This window comes from Mesoplodon bidens (genome assembly GCF_964165515.1).
Source record: "Mesoplodon bidens genome assembly, chromosome: 10".
NCBI classification, from domain to species: Eukaryota; Metazoa; Chordata; class Mammalia; order Artiodactyla; family Ziphiidae; genus Mesoplodon; species Mesoplodon bidens.
In genome coordinates this window covers 70,927,251-70,947,151 of record NC_138172.1, presented here as the reverse complement: position 1 = coordinate 70,947,151, position 19,901 = coordinate 70,927,251, and the positions used below count along the sequence as shown (strand labels likewise).

Here is a 19,901-nt window from a genome sequence, read left to right as displayed (position 1 = left end):
TAGTGGAGGAGGGGGACATTAGTCAATACCACTGTAATAAGTGCTATGGAAAAGAAAAACAGGATGCTTTAAGACAGTATAGTCTCTCTCTCTCTCTCATTCTCACTCTCTAGCTCTTTTTTTGAATTGACCAGATACTCTGAGGAGCACGAACTTAGTTTTGGTCCCTAAGTTGCTCGGTCAACCAGCAGTCTGAACACACAGATATGGGGTGTGTGTGTGCACATGTGGTGGTTTACTCTAGAAAATCAGGGAGGTTCTCTCTTAAAATGTCATATGTAAGCTGAGACCTGAAGAATAAGCAGGTCAGCCAGGCAAAACAGAGTGGAAGTGGGAGGCAAGAGAGGACATTCAGAAAAGAGGTAAGGCTTGGAGGCGAGAAGGACTTCACTGCATTTGAGTAACAGAGACAAGGCCAGCGATGCTGGAGCCAGTGAGTTAGAAGCAGAGATGAAGATGGAGATAAGGTGAGGGCCAGACCATGCAGGGTCATGTGGGCTGCTTTAGGCAACCACAGAAGACTTTCCAAGCAGGGGTGCAGCATGACCAGATTTAAATTTTTCTGTCTTTCTTGAACTCCTAATTTACCATCTATAAACATTTCACAGTTAAACTGTTTTGAGTTACTGTTTTGTTTTGTTTGTAAATTTTGACTCCTGTTCAGATGTAAACCACATTTACGTCTCCTTTCGTAGATGTTAGAAGCAAATTTAAAAGGAATCCAACAAATGCTTGAGATTAGTGATTTGTTTTTCTGTTTTATTTCCTTGGACATAAAATAAACCTTGGTAATATGGCTACATGTATAAAAATTTTAATGTACTTACCTTTTAATCTAGCAATTTTACACCTAAGAATTCATTCTAAAGAGAGAATCAGACATTTTAATTTCTGACAGTACAGTGCAATTGTTACCCTGAACAACTCTCCTGAAAATAGCTAAAAATGCTGGATAAGATATGAAAAACATTACTGAACTGGCAAGAAACTAAGAAATCCAGAGGGTCAAACAAAATATAGAATGAAAACTGGAATCCAGAAACATAAACCAGATTTTACCAAGGGGGCATCAACTAAGCCCTGGTGTTCTTGCGTGTCTGTTGGGATGGTACAATGAGAGAATAGGTAACCCATATGCCCAAGGAAGAAAGTCTAATAGGAAACTCCTACATAAATCTGGGACTTCATAGGGCTAATCACTTAGTATAAAAGTCAACTAGAAATAACCCACTTATCAGAAGGGGATGGTAGGTAAATCGTTCTACCTAGCTTGGTGGGAAAGAAAAAATCTTTCCTAAGAATTCTTAATTTGTGATATTAATGAACATTCATTCATTTACTTGTGTGATTTGAAAAACCTCAAGCTAAAGATTTATTTTCAGGTGGTCCCAGGAAGACACAGGTGGCATCTGGCGGATGTGAACATAAATCTTTCCTGGAACAATATGCCTTCGACCCAAGTCTCAAAGAATCCAACAGTTAATTTCCAATAAACATGAGCTCACAGTCAGGAGTTAAAAAACTCAGAGAAACAGGCACTGTGAGCAAGAGCCAACTAAACAAAAGGAAGCAGAACCAGACCTGCAAAGATCTCTGACAGTGAATTTTCAGAGGCACATTATGTTTTTACTATATTGAAGAATAAAAAGGTGATTGAAAATATAAGTATGAAACAGGAAACTATAAACATGAATAGCTTATTTGAAAAAGAGCCAGATAGAACTCATGAATATTTTAAAAATTAAAACCTGCATTAGTTTTTTTTTATTGATGCTGTAACAAATTACCACAAAATAAGTGGCTTAAAACAACATAAATGTGGGACTTCCCTGGTGGCGCAGCAGTTAAGAATCCGCCTGCCAATGCAGGGGACACGGGTTTGATCCCTGATCCGGGAAGGATCCCACAAGCCATGGAGCAACTAAGCCCGTGCACCACAACTACTGAAGCCCATGCGCTCTAGAGCCCGTGTGCTGCAACTACTGAAGTCTGTGCGCCTAGACCCAGTGCTCCACACAAGAGAAGCCACCACAATGAGAAGCCCGCTTTTAAGTTTTATTAGGTCCCATTTGTTCATTTTTGTTTTTATTTCCCTTTCTCTAGGAGGTGGGTCAAAAAGGATCTTGCTGTGATTTATATCAAAGAGTGTTCTGCTTCTGTTTTCCTCTAAGAGATTTATAGTGTCTGGACTTAGATTCAGGTCTTTAATTCATTTTGAGTTTATGTTTGTGTATGGTGTTAGGGAGTGTTCTGATTTCATGCTTTTACACGTAGCTGCCCAGTTCTCCCAGCACCATTCATTGAAGAGGCTGCCTTTTCTCCATTGTATATTCTTGCCTCCTTTATCAAAGATAAGGTGACCATATGTGCATGGGTTTATCTCTGGGCTTTCTATCCTATTCCATTGATCTATATTTCTGTTTTTGTGCCAGTACCTATGTCTTGATTACTGTAGCTTTGTAGTATAGTCTGAAGTCTGGGAGCTTGATTCCTCCAGCTCTGTTTATCTTTCCCAAGGTTGTTTTGACTATTTGGGGTCTTTTGTGTTTCCATACAAATTGTGAAATTTTTTGTTTTAGTTCCATGAAAAATGCCATTGGTAGTTTGATAGGGATTGCATTGAATCTGTAGATTGCTTTGGGCAGTATGGTCATTTTCACAGTGTTGATTCTTCCAATCCAAGAACATGGTATATCTCTCCATCTGTTTGTATCATCTTTAATTTCTTTCATCAGTGTCTTATAGTTTTCTGCATACAGGTCTTTTGTCTCCCTAGGTAGGTTTATTCCTAGGTATTTTATTCTTTTTGTTGCAATGGTAAATGGGAGTGTTTCCATAATTTCTCTTTCAGACTTTTCATCATTAGTGTATAGGAATGTAAGAGATTTTTGTCCATTAATTTTGTACCCTGCTACTTTACCAAATTCATTGATTAGCTCTAGTAGTTTTCTGGTAGCATCTTTAGGATTCTCTATGTATAGTATCATGTCATCTGCAAACAGTGACAGTTTTACTTCTCCTTTTCTGATTTGGATTCCTTTTATTTCTTTTACTTCTCTGATTGCTGTGGCTAAAACTTCCAAAAGTATGTTGAACAATAGCAGTGAGAGTGAGCAACCTTGTCTTGTTTCTGATCTCAGCGGAAATGGTTTCAGTTTTTCACCATTAAGAATCATGTTGGCTGTGGGTTTGTCATATATGGCCTTTATTATGTTGAGGTAAGTTCCCTCTATGCCTACTTTCTGGAGGGTTTTTATCATAAATGGGTATTGAATTTTCTCCAAAGCTTTTTCTGCATCTATAGAGATGATCATATGGTTTTTATCCTTCAGTTTGTTAATATGGTGTATCACATTGATTGATTTGTATATATTGAAGAATCCTTGCCTTCCTGGGATCAACCCCACTTGATCATGGTGTATGATCCTTTTAATGTGCTGTTGGATTCTGTTTGCTAGTATTTTGTTGAGGATTTTTGCATCTATGTTCATCAATGATATTGGCCTTTAGTTTTCTTTTTTTGTGACATCTTTGTCTGGTTTTGGTATCAAGGTGATGGTGGCCTCATAGAATAAGTTTGGGAGTGTCCCTCCCTCTGCTATATTTTGGAAGAGTTAGAGAAGAGTTGGCGTTAGTGCTTCTCTAAATGTTTGATAGAATTCGGCTGTGAAGCCATCTGGTCCTAGGCTTTTGTTTGTTGGAAGATTTTTTTTTTCTTTTTGCGGTATGCGGGCCTCTCACTGTTGTGGCCTCTCCCGCTGCGGAGCACAGGCTCTGGACGCGCAGGCTCAGCGGCCATGGCCCACAAGCTCAGCCGCTCCATGGCATGTGGGATCCTCCCGGACCAGGGCACGAACCCGTGTCCCCTGCATCGGCAGGCAGACTCTCAACCACTGTGCCACCAGGGAAGCCCTGGAAGATTTTTAATCACAGTCTCAATTTCAGTGCTTGTGATTGGTCTGTTCATATTTTCTATTTCTTCCTGGTTCAGGCTCAGAAGGTTGTACTTTTCTAAGAATTTGTCCATTTCTTCCAGGTTTTCCATTTTATTGGCATACAGTTGCTTGTAGTAACCTCTCATGATCCTTTGTATTTCTGCAGTGTCAGTTGTTACTTCTCCTTTTTCATTTCTAATTCTGTTGATTTGAGTCTTCTCCCCTTTTTTCTTGATGACTCTGGTGAATGGTTTATCAATTTTGTTTATCTTCTCAAAGAACCAGCTTTTAGTTTTATTGATTTTTGCTATCATTTCCTTCATTTCTTTTTCATTTATTTCTTATCTGGTCTTTGTCATTTCTTTCCTTCTGCTAACCTTGGGGTTTTTTTGTTCTTTCTCTAGTTGCTTTAGGTGTAAGGTTAAGTTGTTTATTTGAGATGTTTCTTGTTTCTTGAGGATGGATTGTATTGCTATAAACTTCTCTCTTACAACTGCTTTTGCTGCATCCCATAGGTTTTGGGTCATCGTGTTTTCATTGTCATTTGTTTCTAGGTATTTTTGATTTCCTCTTTGATTTCTTCAGGGTTCTCTTGGTTATTTCATAGTGTATTGTTTAGCCTCCTTGTGTTTGTATTTTCTACAGTTTTTTTTCCTGTATTTGATATCTAATCTCATAGCGTTGTGGTCAGAAAAGATACTTGATATGATTTCAATTTTCTTAAGTTTACCAAGGCTTGATTTGTGACACAGGATATGATCTACCCTGGAGAATGTTCCATGAGCACCTGAGAAGAAAGTGTATTCTGTTGTTTTTGGATGGAATGTCCTAAAAATATCAATCAAGTCCATCTTTTTTAATGTGTCATTTAAAGCTTGTGTTTATTTATTTTCATTTTGGATGATCTGTCCATTGGTGAGAGTGTAGTGTTAAAGTCCCCTACTATGATTGTGTTACTGTCAATTTCCCCTTTTATGGCTCTTAGCATTTGCCTTATGTATTGAGGTGCTCCTATGTTATGTTGGGTGCGTAAATATTTACAATTGTTGTATCTTCTTCTTGGATTGATCCCTTGATCATTATGTAGTGTCCTTCTTTGGCTCTTGTAATGGTCTTTATTTTAAAATCTATTTTGTCTGATATGAGAATTGCTACTCCAGCTTTCTTTTGATTCCCGTTTGCATGGAATATCTTTTTCCATCCCCTCACTTGCAGTCTGTATGTGTCCTAGGTCTGAAGTGGGTCTCTTGTAGACAGCATATATATGGGTCTTGTTTTTGTATCCATTCAGCCAGTCTATGTCTTTTGGTTGGAGCATTTAAACCATTTACATTTAAGGTAATTATCGATATGTATGTTCCTATTACCATTTTCTTCATTGTTTTGGGTTTGTTATTGCAGGTCTTTTCCTTCTCTTGTGTTTCCTGCCTAGAGAATTTCCTTTAGCATTTACTGTAATGCTGGTTTGGTGGTGCCGAATTCTCTTAGCTTTTCCTTGTCTGTAAAGATTTCAATTTCTCCGTCGAATCTGAATGAGATCCTTGCTGGGTAGAGTAATCTTGGTTGTAGGTTTTTCCTTTTCATCATTTTAAATATGTCCTGCCACTCCCTTCTGGCTTGCAGAGTTTCTGCTGAAAGATCAGCTGTTAGCCTTATGGGGATTCTACTGTATGTTATTTGTTGTTTTTCCCTTGCTGCTTTTAATATTTTTTCTTTGTATTTAATTTTTGATAGTTTGATTAATATGTGTCTTGGTGTGTTTCTCCTTGGATTTATCCTGTATGGGACTCTCTGCGCTTCCTGGACTTGATTGACTATTTCCTTTCCCATATAAGGGAAGTTTTCAACTATAATCTTTTCAAATATTTTCTCAGTCCCTTTCTTTTTCTCTTCTTCTTCTGGGACCCCTATAATTCGAATGTTGGTGTGTTTAATGTTGTCCCAGTGGTCTCTGAGACTGGCCTCAATTCTTTTCATTCTTTTTTCTTTATTCTGCTCTGCGTTAGTTATTCCCACTGTTTTATCTTCCAGGTCGCTTATCCTTTCTTTTTCCTTAGTTATTCTGCTATTGATTTCTTCTAGAGAATTTTTTATTTCATTTATTCTGTTTTTCATCATTGTTTGTTTGCTCTTTAGTTCTTCTAGGTCCTTGTTAAATGTTTCTTGTATTTTCTCCATTCTATTTCCAAGATTTTGGATCATCTTTAGTATCATTACTCTAAATTCTTTTTCAGATAGACTGCCTATTTCCTCTTCATTTGTTTGGTCTGGTGGGTTTTTATCTTGCTCCTTCATCTGCTGTGTATTTCTCTGTCTTTTCATTTTGCTTAACTTACTTTGTTTGGGGGTCTCCTTTTCCTAGGCTGCAGGTTCATAGCTCCTGTTGTTTTTGGTGTCTGCCCCCAATGGGTAAGGTTGGTTCAGTGGGTTGTGTGGGTTTCCTGGTGGAGGGGACCGGTGCCTGTGTTCTGGTGGATGACGCTGGATCTTTCTTTCTGGTGGGCAGGACTGCATCTGGTGGTGTGTTTTGTGATGTCTGTGAACTTATTATGATTTTAGGCAGCCTCTCTGTTAATGGGTGGGGTTGTGTTCCTGTTTTGCTAGTTGTTTGACATGGGGTGTCCAGCACTGCAGCTTGCTGGTCGTTGAGTGGAGCTGGGTCTTAGCGTTGAGATGGGCATCTCTGGGAGAGCTCTTGCTGACTGATATTATGAGGGGCTGGGAGGTCTCTGGTGGACCAATGTCCTAAACTCGGCTCTCCCACCTCAGAGGCTCAGGCCTGACACCTGGCCGGAGCACCAAGACCCTGTCAGCCACATGGCTTAGTCTTCTAAAAATGCATCAAGCATCCACTGCATAGAAGTCTGGATTTTCTCCTGCTGTAATTCACTCAAGAAAGTTTCTAGATATCCAGTGGTGTGGGCATGTCAAGCTCTCCCTTTTATAGCCATGAATAAGTTGCTGTATCTGGTCCTTCCTTTCCAGTCCTTGCAGACTGGCTCTATTAGGTCACTCTTCTGACACTCAGCAAGGCTGCTCATGGCTGCAGTCAGTAGCTCATTTCCCACCTTCTCCTCTGCAGTCAGGATGCCTGGCACCGCACAAGGCAAAGCCTGCAGCTGTCCTTGTTTGCTTCGTCATGGAACTGAAACACTAGCTCTTCTCCATTCTCAAGCCGGCTGAGTTCCCAATCTGAGATGCTTCTGTCTTCAGCATTTTTATCGACTGATTGGCAGGTAGAATCATTTTTATTGATTGATTGGCATCAGGACTCAAACCTGCATGTCCAGACAACCGCATCCTCTCCAAAAGTCATAGCTAAGGTAACTGCAACTGCCACCAGGCTTTACATGCTGGATTTTGGGTCGGATACGGTGATTATGAGGGTCAGAGCAGTAAATGTTTGTAACCCAACCAGAGTTGGGGTATTAACTCCACATGACCTTTATTTTTTTTTTTTAATTATTATTTATTTATTTATTTTTATCTATTTATGGCTGTGTTGGGTCTTCATTTCTGTGCGAGGGCTTTCTCTAGTTGTGGCAAGTGGGGGCCACTCCTCATCGCGGTGCGCGGGCCTCTCACTATTGCGGCCTCTCTTGTTGCGGAGCACAGGCTCCAGACGCGCAGGCTCAGTAATTGTGGCTCACGGGGCCAGCTGCTCCGTGGCATGTGGGATCTTCCCAGACCAGGACTCGAACCCGTGTGCCCTGCACTGGCAGGCGGACTCTCAACCACTGCGCCACCAGGGAAGCCCTCCACATGACCTTTAAACATATGAATTATACAATAAGGGCAATAAGATAAAAGGTGATTTTTAACAAATGAAAATTGATTTTGTGTAATTTTACATATAATTTTAATTTTTTTTTCGGTACACAGGCCTCTCACTGTTGTGGCCTCTTCTGTTGCGGAGCACAGGCTCCAGATGCGCAGGCTCAGCGGCCATGGCTCACGGGCCCAGCCACTCCACGGCATGTGGGATCTTGCCGGACCGGGGCACGAACCCATGTCCCCTGCATCGGCAGGTGGACTGTCAACCACTGCACCACCAGGGAAGCCCAATTTTAATTTTTAAATTAATTTTTGGTGAGTAGCCTCTATTCAGATGTTGTGGTTTTAGAGTATCCCAAAAGACATTTATTTTAAAAGTTGAAAGATGAAGATGTCAAGCACATACACAGTTGAAGATATGAATAGAAAGCAAAACATTCTGGTAAAATGGCACCAAAGGCACTTGCAACCCATTCCTAAATTTTGAAGTATGGTGTTATCCCAGTTTTAAAAAGTCATACAAAGTATAAGAAAAATGCAAATAACTCTAAGCGGGGAAAATCCTATGAAAATAGCTGATGGGACAACAAAATGAAGTTATCAAAGGTGAAGGATCCACATGCTATTATAAGCATATTTCAGAAATCTAATTTCTATGTGATTCATAATATTCCATGATCTCATTGTAGCTTTAGATACAGTGAAGATAGAATATATGGGTGGATTGCTGTACTAGACAAGATGTAGGTGTCACTGTCACTGACATCTTACTAAGTATCATGAAATACAACATTAAATCTCTGACTTTATCATGAACTCCATGTACCCACATTTCCATTGACTCCTAGGGCTCTCTGTTTCCTAAGTCAAACAAACCCCAAGCCTAACTCATTGTTATAATTCTCTCTTTCCCTTCATCTGAACTGTTTCTTGCCCCATCTCCTTTAACAATGTCTTCACCCAGCTGCCCAGCTTACGAATTCAGAGATAGCTTCCTCCTGATGTCTTATTCCTAGCACTTCTTGGTTTCCAAGTCCTACTTCCAAATCATTTCTAGCATCCATCTAGAAAATTTCAGCATCTTCATCCCACTCCCTTCAGAACTGCCCCAAATTCTTTCCCATGACACCCAAGATCTTCAAAAGCCAATCTCTGCATTTGCATCAGCCTCGAGGTCAGGTGACACCTCTCTTCAAGCCCCTCTCCCCACTATGCTCTAGGCACATTGGACTCGGTTCTCCACACACATCATACTCTTTTACATCCTCATATCCTTCCTTGGATTGTCCCTTTGTGTCGGTGCCCTAATCTATGTCATTTTTCTCACTGAGCTTACTTGTTTTACTTATTTATTTTTAATTGTACATATTGCAGCTGTACAACTTGATGATTTGATATATGTACACATCCTTCCTGCTCATTATCTTCCTCTGTCCTTGCACTCTGCCCTTCTTGCTGCTGTTCCCCCCACCCCCATACTGCAGTCACTTCCTCCCCACCCCTTCTCTAGCCTGAGAACTCCAGCACATCCTTTAAGGTACGACTCAGATGTGGACTGTCTCACTAGCTTACTTTGACCCCTAAACTGGAATTTATTACTCCTTTGCCTTTGCTCTCACAGCAGAGTGTATAATCCCTCCTGATTTTAGAGTTTACCATATCGAATTGCACAACTGTCTGTCACTCACCTATCTTCCCTAATAGACTATAAGCTCCAAGGGTAAGGACTGCCTCTTACTGATATTTGTATCCCCAAGCTGGCTAGAGAGTATGTTCTCAATAAATATTTGTTTATTGAATTGAGGCCAACTGGCTTGGATTTTATTAAACCTCAAATATAAAGGAGAGCAATTCTCCAATATTTAAAGGGCATGAAAATTTAATTATTTTTTCCTTCTTATGGTAAAAGTATAGTATGTTATCATTACTATCCATTTCCTGGCACCTTTCCACATTCAAAGGGAAATATATACGTATACTCCTCAAAACACAGGCGAATCAGACAGATATAATTTAAATATGATTATATTTAAACACAGATCTTTAAAGTTTAAAGAGAAGAAAACGGCAGTAAATTTCCATTCATACTAAGAAAATCCTAGCTCATTCTTCCTACCTGCTCTAGCTACAGATAAAAAAGGGGAAAGACCCCATATCTGGGATTCTCAGAAGCTCTCTCGGCTCACCTCCATCTTGAATCCTTTCTGGAAACACGTTCTGCACCAGTGACTGGGTGCCAACAGTGCACACCAGCAAGGAAACGACATGCTTGTTCTTGGCTGGCACTGATCATGTTCACCAGCGCTTCAGGGAGGGGTTGATGGATATGCTGCTGCTAGATTTCACCTAAGAAATCATTTTCATGAGGGTGATTTTATTTTTTATGAGGTGATCTGAAAACAGTCCTCAGGCTATGGATGGGGGCGCGAAGCCCTGAAAAGCTGACCCACTTTGCATAAGAACTGGACAAGCTCTCCAGATCGTTGTTCTACCACATATTTTATTAGGCACAGAATGCCAGGGTTGTACAGCTTACCTTTCTTTTTTCCACAAGGTGGTTTTCTGTTTGCAAAGATAGGAAAGGCAGAAGCCTAGTTAGCTAGCTATAATGGAGAATTGAGAATATCTTTATGTACCTCAAAGCCCAAGGGCTTTCAAGAAAGCAGTCCCCATAGACACTCTGAGATGAAGAACAGGAACTATAATACTCCATAAGCTTTGGTCCTGAGATACTTCTAGAAGAAAATCTCTCTTTGGGGTAAATATGGGAAGTGGCTCATATTGGACCTGCAGCTTTGTGGTTTGGGGGAGATGTCTAAGTCATCTCTGTTGGGTGGGATAGTTGGGGTCAAGAATAATAAAATGCAAACTAACTAAAAAACATAACGGTGTATAAAATAAACAATTAACCGTCTAATGGCATATTAGTGCACTATCATATCCAAACCAGCCTAGATTTATATACCTCTTCACACATGAAATATCAATGAGCATAAATTTTTTAATAAAAATCTGGAGCTCAAAATTCAGCTAACACTAAAAGGAATACAATTAAATTCATCCTGCATAGAAATGAATATAAAAGTTTAATAAGACACTTGCTAAATTTCAGAAGGTAGAAAAATATGCAAAACTGCTAATGACTAAAAGTGAAAATAAAGTAACTGTTTTCGACATTGAGGTAGTTGAATGTGCAGAGTCCTTGGTACCTTATAAATCTAGATAATAAAATGTGAATAAACTATGCATTTTTATGGTCCCTGTCAGCAAGGTATCTAAGCTCTTGGGAGAGAGTTTACTTATTTTAAAGCATTTATTCAGATGGATTCCCCCCCTCTACTTCAGGGATTCTGCATTCTTAAGCAAGGATCGAGGAGAAGGACTTGTGGTCCCCTTCCCCAGATTTCCCTCTTCTCTCGAATTTATGGATGCTAACTTCAGAGTGCAGATTCTGATCAGCAGGAACAGGGGGTTCTCTACCACGGCCCAGTTATAGCTGGTGGGCCTCACTGGAAGCAAGAGTGTTGTTGAATGGGGTGGGCAATCAGGAAAATTAATAAGGATTCTTCTAGCTGAGGACATTCACACAGATTTAGCCAGTGAATCTTAGAGAGGTCACCCCCATCTCTGGCTTCAACTGTTATCTCTGCACAAATGCGCTCAAACCTCTCACTTGGGCTCCAGTCCACGTGATACACTCTATCCCCACTCAGATACATCCCACTGTCTTTGCCAGGTCAACAACCCAAACGGGACTCTGTAATTCCCCCTCAAATGCACTCCTGTTCCCAACTCCTCCACCATCCCAGCTTCCAGACCAGAAATAACAAGGAATCCTTTAGTTCTTTCATTTTACACGGAAGTTGGAGAGTCACTTCTCCTTGGAGTGGGAAGGGTGTAGCTGGGAGGAGAACAGGGGTAGGTTTTAGCTGGGAAGCTTCATCCGTTATTGCTTACTGCCTCCTGGTGGCTGGTGGGAGAACAGCGAGGCGCTGGAGCACAGCCCTCTGAGTAGGCGGGCTCAACTGCCAGGAAGAGGGAGGCTAGGGTTACAGTCACCACGTACTTGAGAGACCAGAGGAAAGAAGAATCAAACCTAGGACAAAACTCACTCAGAGGCCAAGAAAATGACCAAACATGGAGCTTCCGAACAAAGGCTACTACCTGAGCAGGAACCAGAAACAGGGCAAGGTCCCTGGAAAGAGGGGAAGCCTCAGTAAGACCCTAGGACAGACCAAGGGGGGAGTTAAGAATGAAGAGAGATCAGAGGAAGGTCACAGGTCTTACAGGCCAGCTAGTTATTTCTAGCAGAAATAATCCTCATTTGAAGCAGAGGTACAGCACTTTTTACTTGACCTCACTTGGTGTGATGAGAGACTGCAAGATCCCAACACTCTACTTTGGGAAAAGACAGCTTATGGCATCGGTAGCATGCCTGCCAGTGTTAGCATGTAAGTCTTTGGACAGAGCTGTGAAGAGAGACTTGCCAAAGGACAAAGAAGGCTCGCTGTGCTCTCTCTATCCAGCAGGCAACAACAACAAATAGATGAAAACCACAGAAGATTCTCAGCCATTGCTCTATATTCACTAAAGCCTATCAGTCCCCTTGTGGGACTGGTCCTGAAGCTTCACTCTAGCCTCCACCCTGTCATCATCCTTAATCTCTGCCAGTATCATTGCACACCTGGGTTTATTCACAGGGTCTCCAAGATGGTATCTTAGTCCAAATAGTCCTTAAGTATAGGAAAATGTGCTCAATTTCACTTAAAATAAGAGGAAATAAGTTAAAACTATGCCGAGATGCCATTTCTCACTTGTCATATTGGTGAAAAATAAGCTTCACTAACACTCTGTTGATGAGACTGTGAATCATATTGTTGATTGTGTGACACTGTGCATGTCATATTGTTGGTGAGAGTGCAAAACAGCATAGCCTTCTGTAAGGGAAATTGAAAATATTCATTAATCCTTGATCTAGCAATCCCACCCATAGCAATTTACCCTGAAAAATACATCTCCAATAATATGAGAAACCACAAGCATGAGATTATTAATTGAGGAATTACTGAAGATAGCAAAATATTGGGAACAACCTACATGCCCACCCATGGGAGAATGGATGAATAAACTATGATGCATATAAACAATGGAAGAGCATGTAGCTGTAAAAAAAAATAAATCCAGGCATACCTGTTATATTGTGCTTCGGTTTACTGCACTTCAAAGATACTGCAGTTTTTACAAATTGAAGGTTTGTGGCAACCCCGTGTCAATCAAGTCTATTAGTGCCATTTTTTCCAAAAGCATTTGCTCATTTCATATCTCTGTGTCACATTTTGGTAATTCTCATAATATTTCTAACTTTTATTTATTATTATTATTATATTTGTTATGGTGATCTGTGATCAGTGACCTTTGATGTTACTACTATGACCTGCTGAAACAGGTCAACAACAAAGTATTTTAAATTAAGATATGTACGTTGTTTTTTAGACATAATGCTTAATAGGCTTCAGCATAGTGTAAACATAACTTTTATATGCACTGGGAAACTAAAAAAATCATGTGGCTCGTTTTATTGTAATATTCTCTTTATAGTGGTAGTCTGCAACCAAACCAGTGGTATCTCCGAGGTGTGCCTTTAATGAGGAAGATACCTATGAACATATAGATGATTATAGGATGCACTAAGTGAAAAAAGTGAGACACAAAATAATGTACATATATATATATACACACACATATATATATGGTATGGTAATTTTGTATCAGAGAGAAAGGATAATAAGAATATACATGGTACTTACGTATGAGCAAAAAGAAACACGGAGATAAACCAGAAACTAATGCATTTGGTTACCTGTAAAGGAAGGGGAAATGGGTTGGGAGGGCGTGAGACTTCTCTAAGAACCTTATTATCTAGTTGTTTCTTTTGAGCCATGATCATGTTTCACAGTCTTAAAAAAAATCGACAATTTTTTTAAAAACCTAAAATGTAATACAAATAGAAACAAATGAATGTACCTCTACATCAATGGATAGCACAACCTCACAGATTTAAAACAATCTGAGTAACTCTTGAACATAGTGCTCTGTACACCCTCAGTGGGGTATATTCTAGGGACAGAAAGAACGGCAAAGAAATCTTGACCTCCACTTAGTACATTTGTTATTGGTCATGGTATTGGTGGTGAAACGGAGCAGGACCCTAGGGTCCTTGCCCCCCATGTCCTCAGCTTGCCTTTTGTCTGCGGAAAAACTTTAGCCAAAGAATAAGTTTAATCAGAGAAGTGAGAGAATGAAGAAACAGCAAAACAGTCCAACAAGACTAAATAATAATAGTGCAGTCATTAAGCATAGTCAAGGACCTTTAGCTCCTCCTCAAGGGCTGTAGATAATATTCTGAGCTGTATCCTGTGATCTGTCTTATAGATACTGAAACCCCTACCAGGTGGAAGAAGTTAACTACATGATGATGAAACTGTAGCCATGATATAAGCTGCCACAATTCCGAGAAATGAAAACAAACCGACCCTGGAAGTGAAGATTAACCGTACTTAATCAAGATGACGCTGGTCAGACCACTGTATGACCAATTTCAAGATGACTATCAGAGCTGACTGTGCTGTTTCTGCATGTAGCCCCCTCCCTCTGTCTATAAAAGCTCTTGCCCACTGGTTGTCAGTGGTGGTGGTGGGGGGAGTCAGCCTTTGGATAGGAGTCTGCCCTCCCCACTGGCTGCCAGCATCCAAAATAAAGCAAACTTTCCTTTCCACCCACTTGCCTCTTTATTGGCTTTTGAGTGGCGAGAAGCTGGACCCCACTTTCGGTAACAGCAGTGTAATTTGGAGCAAATGAGTAAACATATTGAAGCTGCTGGGAACCAGAGTTCTCCCCAAGGGAGAAAGGAGATAAGGAGGGAGGACAAGGTGTACAATTGGTATTGGAGTTACAGTATATGAGCTCATAATGTTTTAAAAAATACGTATTTCCTAGCACTGTCCACTCAGAGGGTCTATAAGCACACACACACACACACACACACACAGAAATAGGTGTGGTTATGTATGGATATAGCTGTAGATATATAAATATACAGAGATGTAAATATAGAACAAGAAAAAGCTAATGGAACAAAATGTTAACAACTGGTGAACCAAGGTGAAGGGTATATAGGTGTTCACTGTACTTGCAACTTTTCTGAGGGTTTATAATAGTTGAAGATAAAAATCAAGGGAAAAAAATAGTTTGTCTTTATCATTTCCTCCCATCTGGATTACAATTTGGTGGCCCTTCTCTGGACTTTTTCTAGCTCTGGTTTATCTCTCTTGAGAGCTGGTGACCAGAACTGCCTACAGTAATCCAGGCACAGGAATGCCATCCCTGTAAGTCAGGGTGAGGTGCTTCCAACCTTGTTTCATATACTCCTTGGTAGGATCCTGTAGTACCAGACAGGATCAGATTCTCCAGGTACCAGCTATGGTGACTCCTCGGGCTCTTGCCAAGGATGGAATCAAAGTTTAGAGCCCTCACATGTGAACCACTCCAACTGCTAATTTACAAGTGCATTAAAACTTAGTAGCCATTTTTCTGCCCACTCGCGTGAACTCATGAGATCTTTCCACGGACTGTCCCCATTTATTAGATTCTCCACAGCCTAGGAGAATTTAGTATTGCTGATGCATTCAACAAATACTCCCTGAGTAACAGGCACTATTTAGCACTGGAGGTACAGTAGTGAAAAAAGACAAAAGTTTCAGACATAATGGAGTTTATGTTAGTGATGGTAGGTAGATGATAGCAAATAAATAAATAAAGAGTTGGTGATACAATCGATAGGAACAAAGCAGGCAAGGAGGGTGGAGTCTGGGGTGGGGGTTAGGGAGTGGTTTGCAATTTTTAAATAAGGCAGCCAGGGAAGGCGTCACTGAAAAGGTGACATTTAAGCAAAGACTGGAAGAGGTGAAAAGGTGAGCCACAGTGATACCTGGGGGAAGGATGTTCCAGGAAGTATAAGTATCCTGTGGTGGAAGCCGTCTGGCCTAACAGGAAGCTAGCGGAAGGTGGAGCTGAGTGGCGAGAGTGAGGGAGAGGGCAGAAGGAGACCAGGCCGTGAGGGGCGGGGCAGATGGTCTTACTGGGCCTTGTAGGTCACCTGTAGGTCATTGTCAGCCTTTGCCCTTGACTTGAAGACAGGAGCCTCGGGAGGGTTCTGGGCAGAGAAGTGACGTGGTCTGACTCACATTTCTAAAGTCTTAGCTAAAGTAAAACTCCTTCTCTGTGTGTTCTCTTTCAGATAATGTTGATTCACGAACGGATCTCTGAGGACGCCTTTTTATTTCTTCATTTCAAAAGTCTCCTGCTAACTGATAACAGACTCTTCAAATAATAGCTAGAGCTGCCACCAAAGTGCCATCACGGTTCTGTCACGGGGTCTGAAATGAGTGATGGCCATTCGTGGGTCTTTGGGGGTCACGTCCACATCTTTGAAGATGAAACGAGGCATGGGAGAGATTAGAGGCTGTGGAGAAGGGAGAATGAATGTTGGGGACAAAGAGGCCAGGAGGCCAAGCCTCGTGCTGGGGCGGGGAGCATGCTCGGGGTGGAGACACAATGCAATGGAAGCCAACAGGACTCTGTGATGTTGGGCGAGGGCAGAGAACCAGAGGGTGGAGACGTCCGTGCCCCTTTGCAGCACTGCTGAAATGGCCATAGCAGGTGAGTGACCAGGAGAGAGGCACAGTGCACTCCTCTCAGTTGTCACAGCTTAGAATCTACCACAGGAGTCTTGGTTTCTTCCATTTCCTGAAACCAGCCACTCTGCTGGACATAAACTTTGTGGTCTTTGGCCAGTGAGCCCAAGGCATGACCATCCCGGGAGAGCCTCAGCTGGGGTTTCTTGGAGCCCTCTCTGTGGAGCTGGGTGGTCTTGTGTTCAGGTAGGGGTCGCTGGAGAGATGAGGGGTGAGATCTCATCCAAAGGACGGGTCTGAGAAGGGGTCTGGGACTTAGATGCATGTCTTATCTCTTCCCTCACCACCTTTTACCACAGTGACTGGAGCAGGGACATCACTCTGAGCCTTTCCTCCTGGGCTCTGTGTCTGTGTCCTGTGCTCCTGTGCTCGCTGCATTGTGCCCTCCATGGGCAGGTATTTACAGAAGGATGCAGGTGAGCAAGTAAGGGGAGAGGGACCATCAAAACAGAAATACAAGTCCTCCTCCTCCTCTGTCCATCCTCCTGGCCCTTTACGGTTCTGTTTATGACCATTATTTTTAATAGATTTTTTGATGTAAAAGGCAAAGAACTGGGATGCTACTGTCTTATCAGATCAATGGCATCAAGACCAATAACACCAGGGCTACCCTGGTGGCGCAGTGGTTGAGAATCTGCCTGCTAATGCAGGGGACACGGGTTCGAGCCCTGGTCTGGGAGGATCCCATATGCTGCGGAACAACTGGGCCCGTGAGCCACAACTACTGAGCCTGTGCGTCTGGAGCCTGTGCTCCGCAACAAGAGAGGCCGCGATAGTCAGAGGCCCGCACACCATGATGAAGAGTGGCCCCCGCTTGCCACAACTAGAGAAAGCCCTCGCACAGAAATGAAGACCCAACACAGCAAAAATAAATAAATAAATTACGAAACTCCTACCCCCAACATCTTCTTAAAAAAAAAAAAAAAAGACCAATAACACCAACTGGTTTTATGACACGACAAAGGAGAAATAATCAATGCATAAATTAGAGCTTTTAACATTGTTATAAACTCTGGAGCAGTAGGATTTAGTGACCAGGAGCAGGCCAAGATATGACAAAATTGTAACTGGGAGATAGGAAGTGACACTATTTTTCACAGTAAAATAAAAAGAAGGGAAAGGAGAAAATGAAATGCACAGTCTTTGCCAGGCTGGGTTACAAATGATTCTTTCAAATTAAAAAATGCCAGGAACTTACGTGATATCGGCATTAGGGTGAAGCCCAAAGACTTCGGGGTTATCTAGGGATGGCAATGACTGGATGTATTCAAAATACTGGTCCAAGGTTTTGCACACGGGGATTTTATACCCGGTATAAAAACAGAATGATGGTTCAAACATCTTCTCACTGAACCAGACCTATATGGGAGAGAAAACAGGAGAAATAAAATTGATGAACATCTAAATGAAAACCCAAAACTGCCACTATCAAGGAGATAGGGTCACCTTATTTCCATCTTAATCATTTTTTATATTGGGTTTGAAAGTACCTTAACAAAACCACTGATAGTATAATTAGACATAGATTAAGAAAAGAGAGAGGCCACAACACAACAACAATGAAACCCGGTCTCTGTTTAACACCAAAGAAGATACTTTCTAAGGGTGAGGAGGAGAGAGCCAGCCTTGCAAGTCCACCCTCTGCTGAAGTAATTTGATGACCCTCGAGCCCACTTTAAAGAGACGTGGGAATGTATTGCAGAAGCAATAACCAGACACACAAGAGCATATCTGGGCATTTTCACCGCCTCCTTTCTCCCCCCAAAACAGGGCTCATGCCTGGGGGCTTATGCTTGTGCTCAGCGTGGCTCACAGTGGCGCTGAGCACTGCACATGAGCAGGAAAACTTCTTACAAACGTCTCCCCTCCCACCATGAGCTGGAGAGCTCCCTCTGTTAATTAAGTTATGTCCCTGGACTCAAGAACCAAATATATCCAACCATCTTACTGTTTTCCTTAAGACATCCTTTTCTCATTCCATATGAACTGATTATCTGTAAGGTAACAGTGAGAGAACAGATATACACTTAGTGTGAATAGACTTATTCTGAAGAGGAAAAAAAATGCTGAATGCCTGTGAGCCTCATTTGAGGCAATAACTTCTGTGTCTAACAGAGTGATTTTCCCAGTAGGGAGGGAAATAATGGGATGGTGGGAGGAGCAGAAATGCAGGCAGCATGTCTGAATCACTCAGAGGACTCCACGTGAAAAGAGAGGGGGATTGTGTCTTCCTTCAGTTGGTCACACTTTCTCTAGTATCTTCCCTCCATATCCTTCTTCTTCCAGCTCTTTTTAGGTCCAGTGATTGCTCTGAAATACCCTGTGTACTGGTTTTCTTCATTTTTTACTCATCACAGTTCTATCCTATTCAACTCCTGTCCACAAGGCCTTGAGCTTAGAAAAGGAACGGAATGCAAAGATGAGACACACACAGTCCTTTCCTTCAAGGAGCTTGTGACACAGTAGAGAGATAAGCCAGTTACATAATAACCACAAGATAAAGTGCACTAAGGTAAGAGACAGAGGAAATAAAAATAAGCAAAATACTAAGGAGGCTTAAAGCCAAGAAGAAAGAATAGCTAGATGGATGTCAGGTAAAGCTTTATCTAGGAGGTGATTTTGGAGATAAGCCTCAAAGGATAAAATTTTGACAAAGAAACTTGTGACTGGGGAGACCACACACGCAGAAAAACTGACGCAAAAATGTGAGGCAGGTTGGGTAAATGATGAAATCACTGTATTTACCCTAAGGTAAATATAATGCAGTGGTAAGAGATAGGACAGAAAAAGTGAAGTGAGGTCACATTGTGGATGACTATGGATATCAGGGTGAGGACTAGTGCTTAAATTAAAAAATGGGGAGCAGTTGAAAGTCATTAAAGAAAAACAGTGCTATGATTATGGCCATTATTTATAAAGATTAGGTTTTTAGTGATGTGGATGACTAGGGGGGCAAAGGCCATGGGGTCTTCAGCACACAGACAACAAATGACCACACTGAGTTTTGTGTTGCCAGATGACATATGTGTATAAAAGGAAAATGAAGTTTCCTCTTGTTTTTCCACTACTTTATTTATAAAGTACAAAAGTATAAATTGTAAATCCACAAATAGCTAGACTCAAAAACACAAAAGTAGTTGAGTTTCACCAAATTTGGAGGACGTTTTTGGTATAATCAAAATACAGAGTATGAAGTCTACATGGAATTACTTTGGGAGACTCTAGAAGGTACCCTACAAAAATAAGCAGTCATCCTCCAAGGACAATGAATAAGGTTCTACAATTATTGGTTTTAAGGGAGACATACCATAAGATGCTGAGAACAGAAAAAACAAATAAGGGTTCAAAGATAAGCCCCAAATTGAAAGTCATAGGGAAAGAGGATCCCATTTGAAGGCACCGGTTTACAATTGAAGTGATTTTCACTCAGGCAATTCTG

The 19,901-nt window shown here is 41.3% G+C and overlaps 1 protein-coding gene across 1 annotated transcript in view; it reads right to left on the bottom strand.

Moving 5' to 3' along the window:
* The window catches only part of DNAH8 (dynein axonemal heavy chain 8), a 343,843-nt gene that overhangs the window by 19,221 nt on the left and 304,721 nt on the right, over positions 1 to 19,901 (bottom strand). Inside the window, exon 88 of the mRNA XM_081246835.1 lies at positions 17,661 to 17,821. Within this exon, the coding sequence (XP_081102961.1) occupies positions 17,661 to 17,821 (161 nt within the window). The remainder of the gene's footprint in view (positions 1 to 17,660; positions 17,822 to 19,901) is intronic.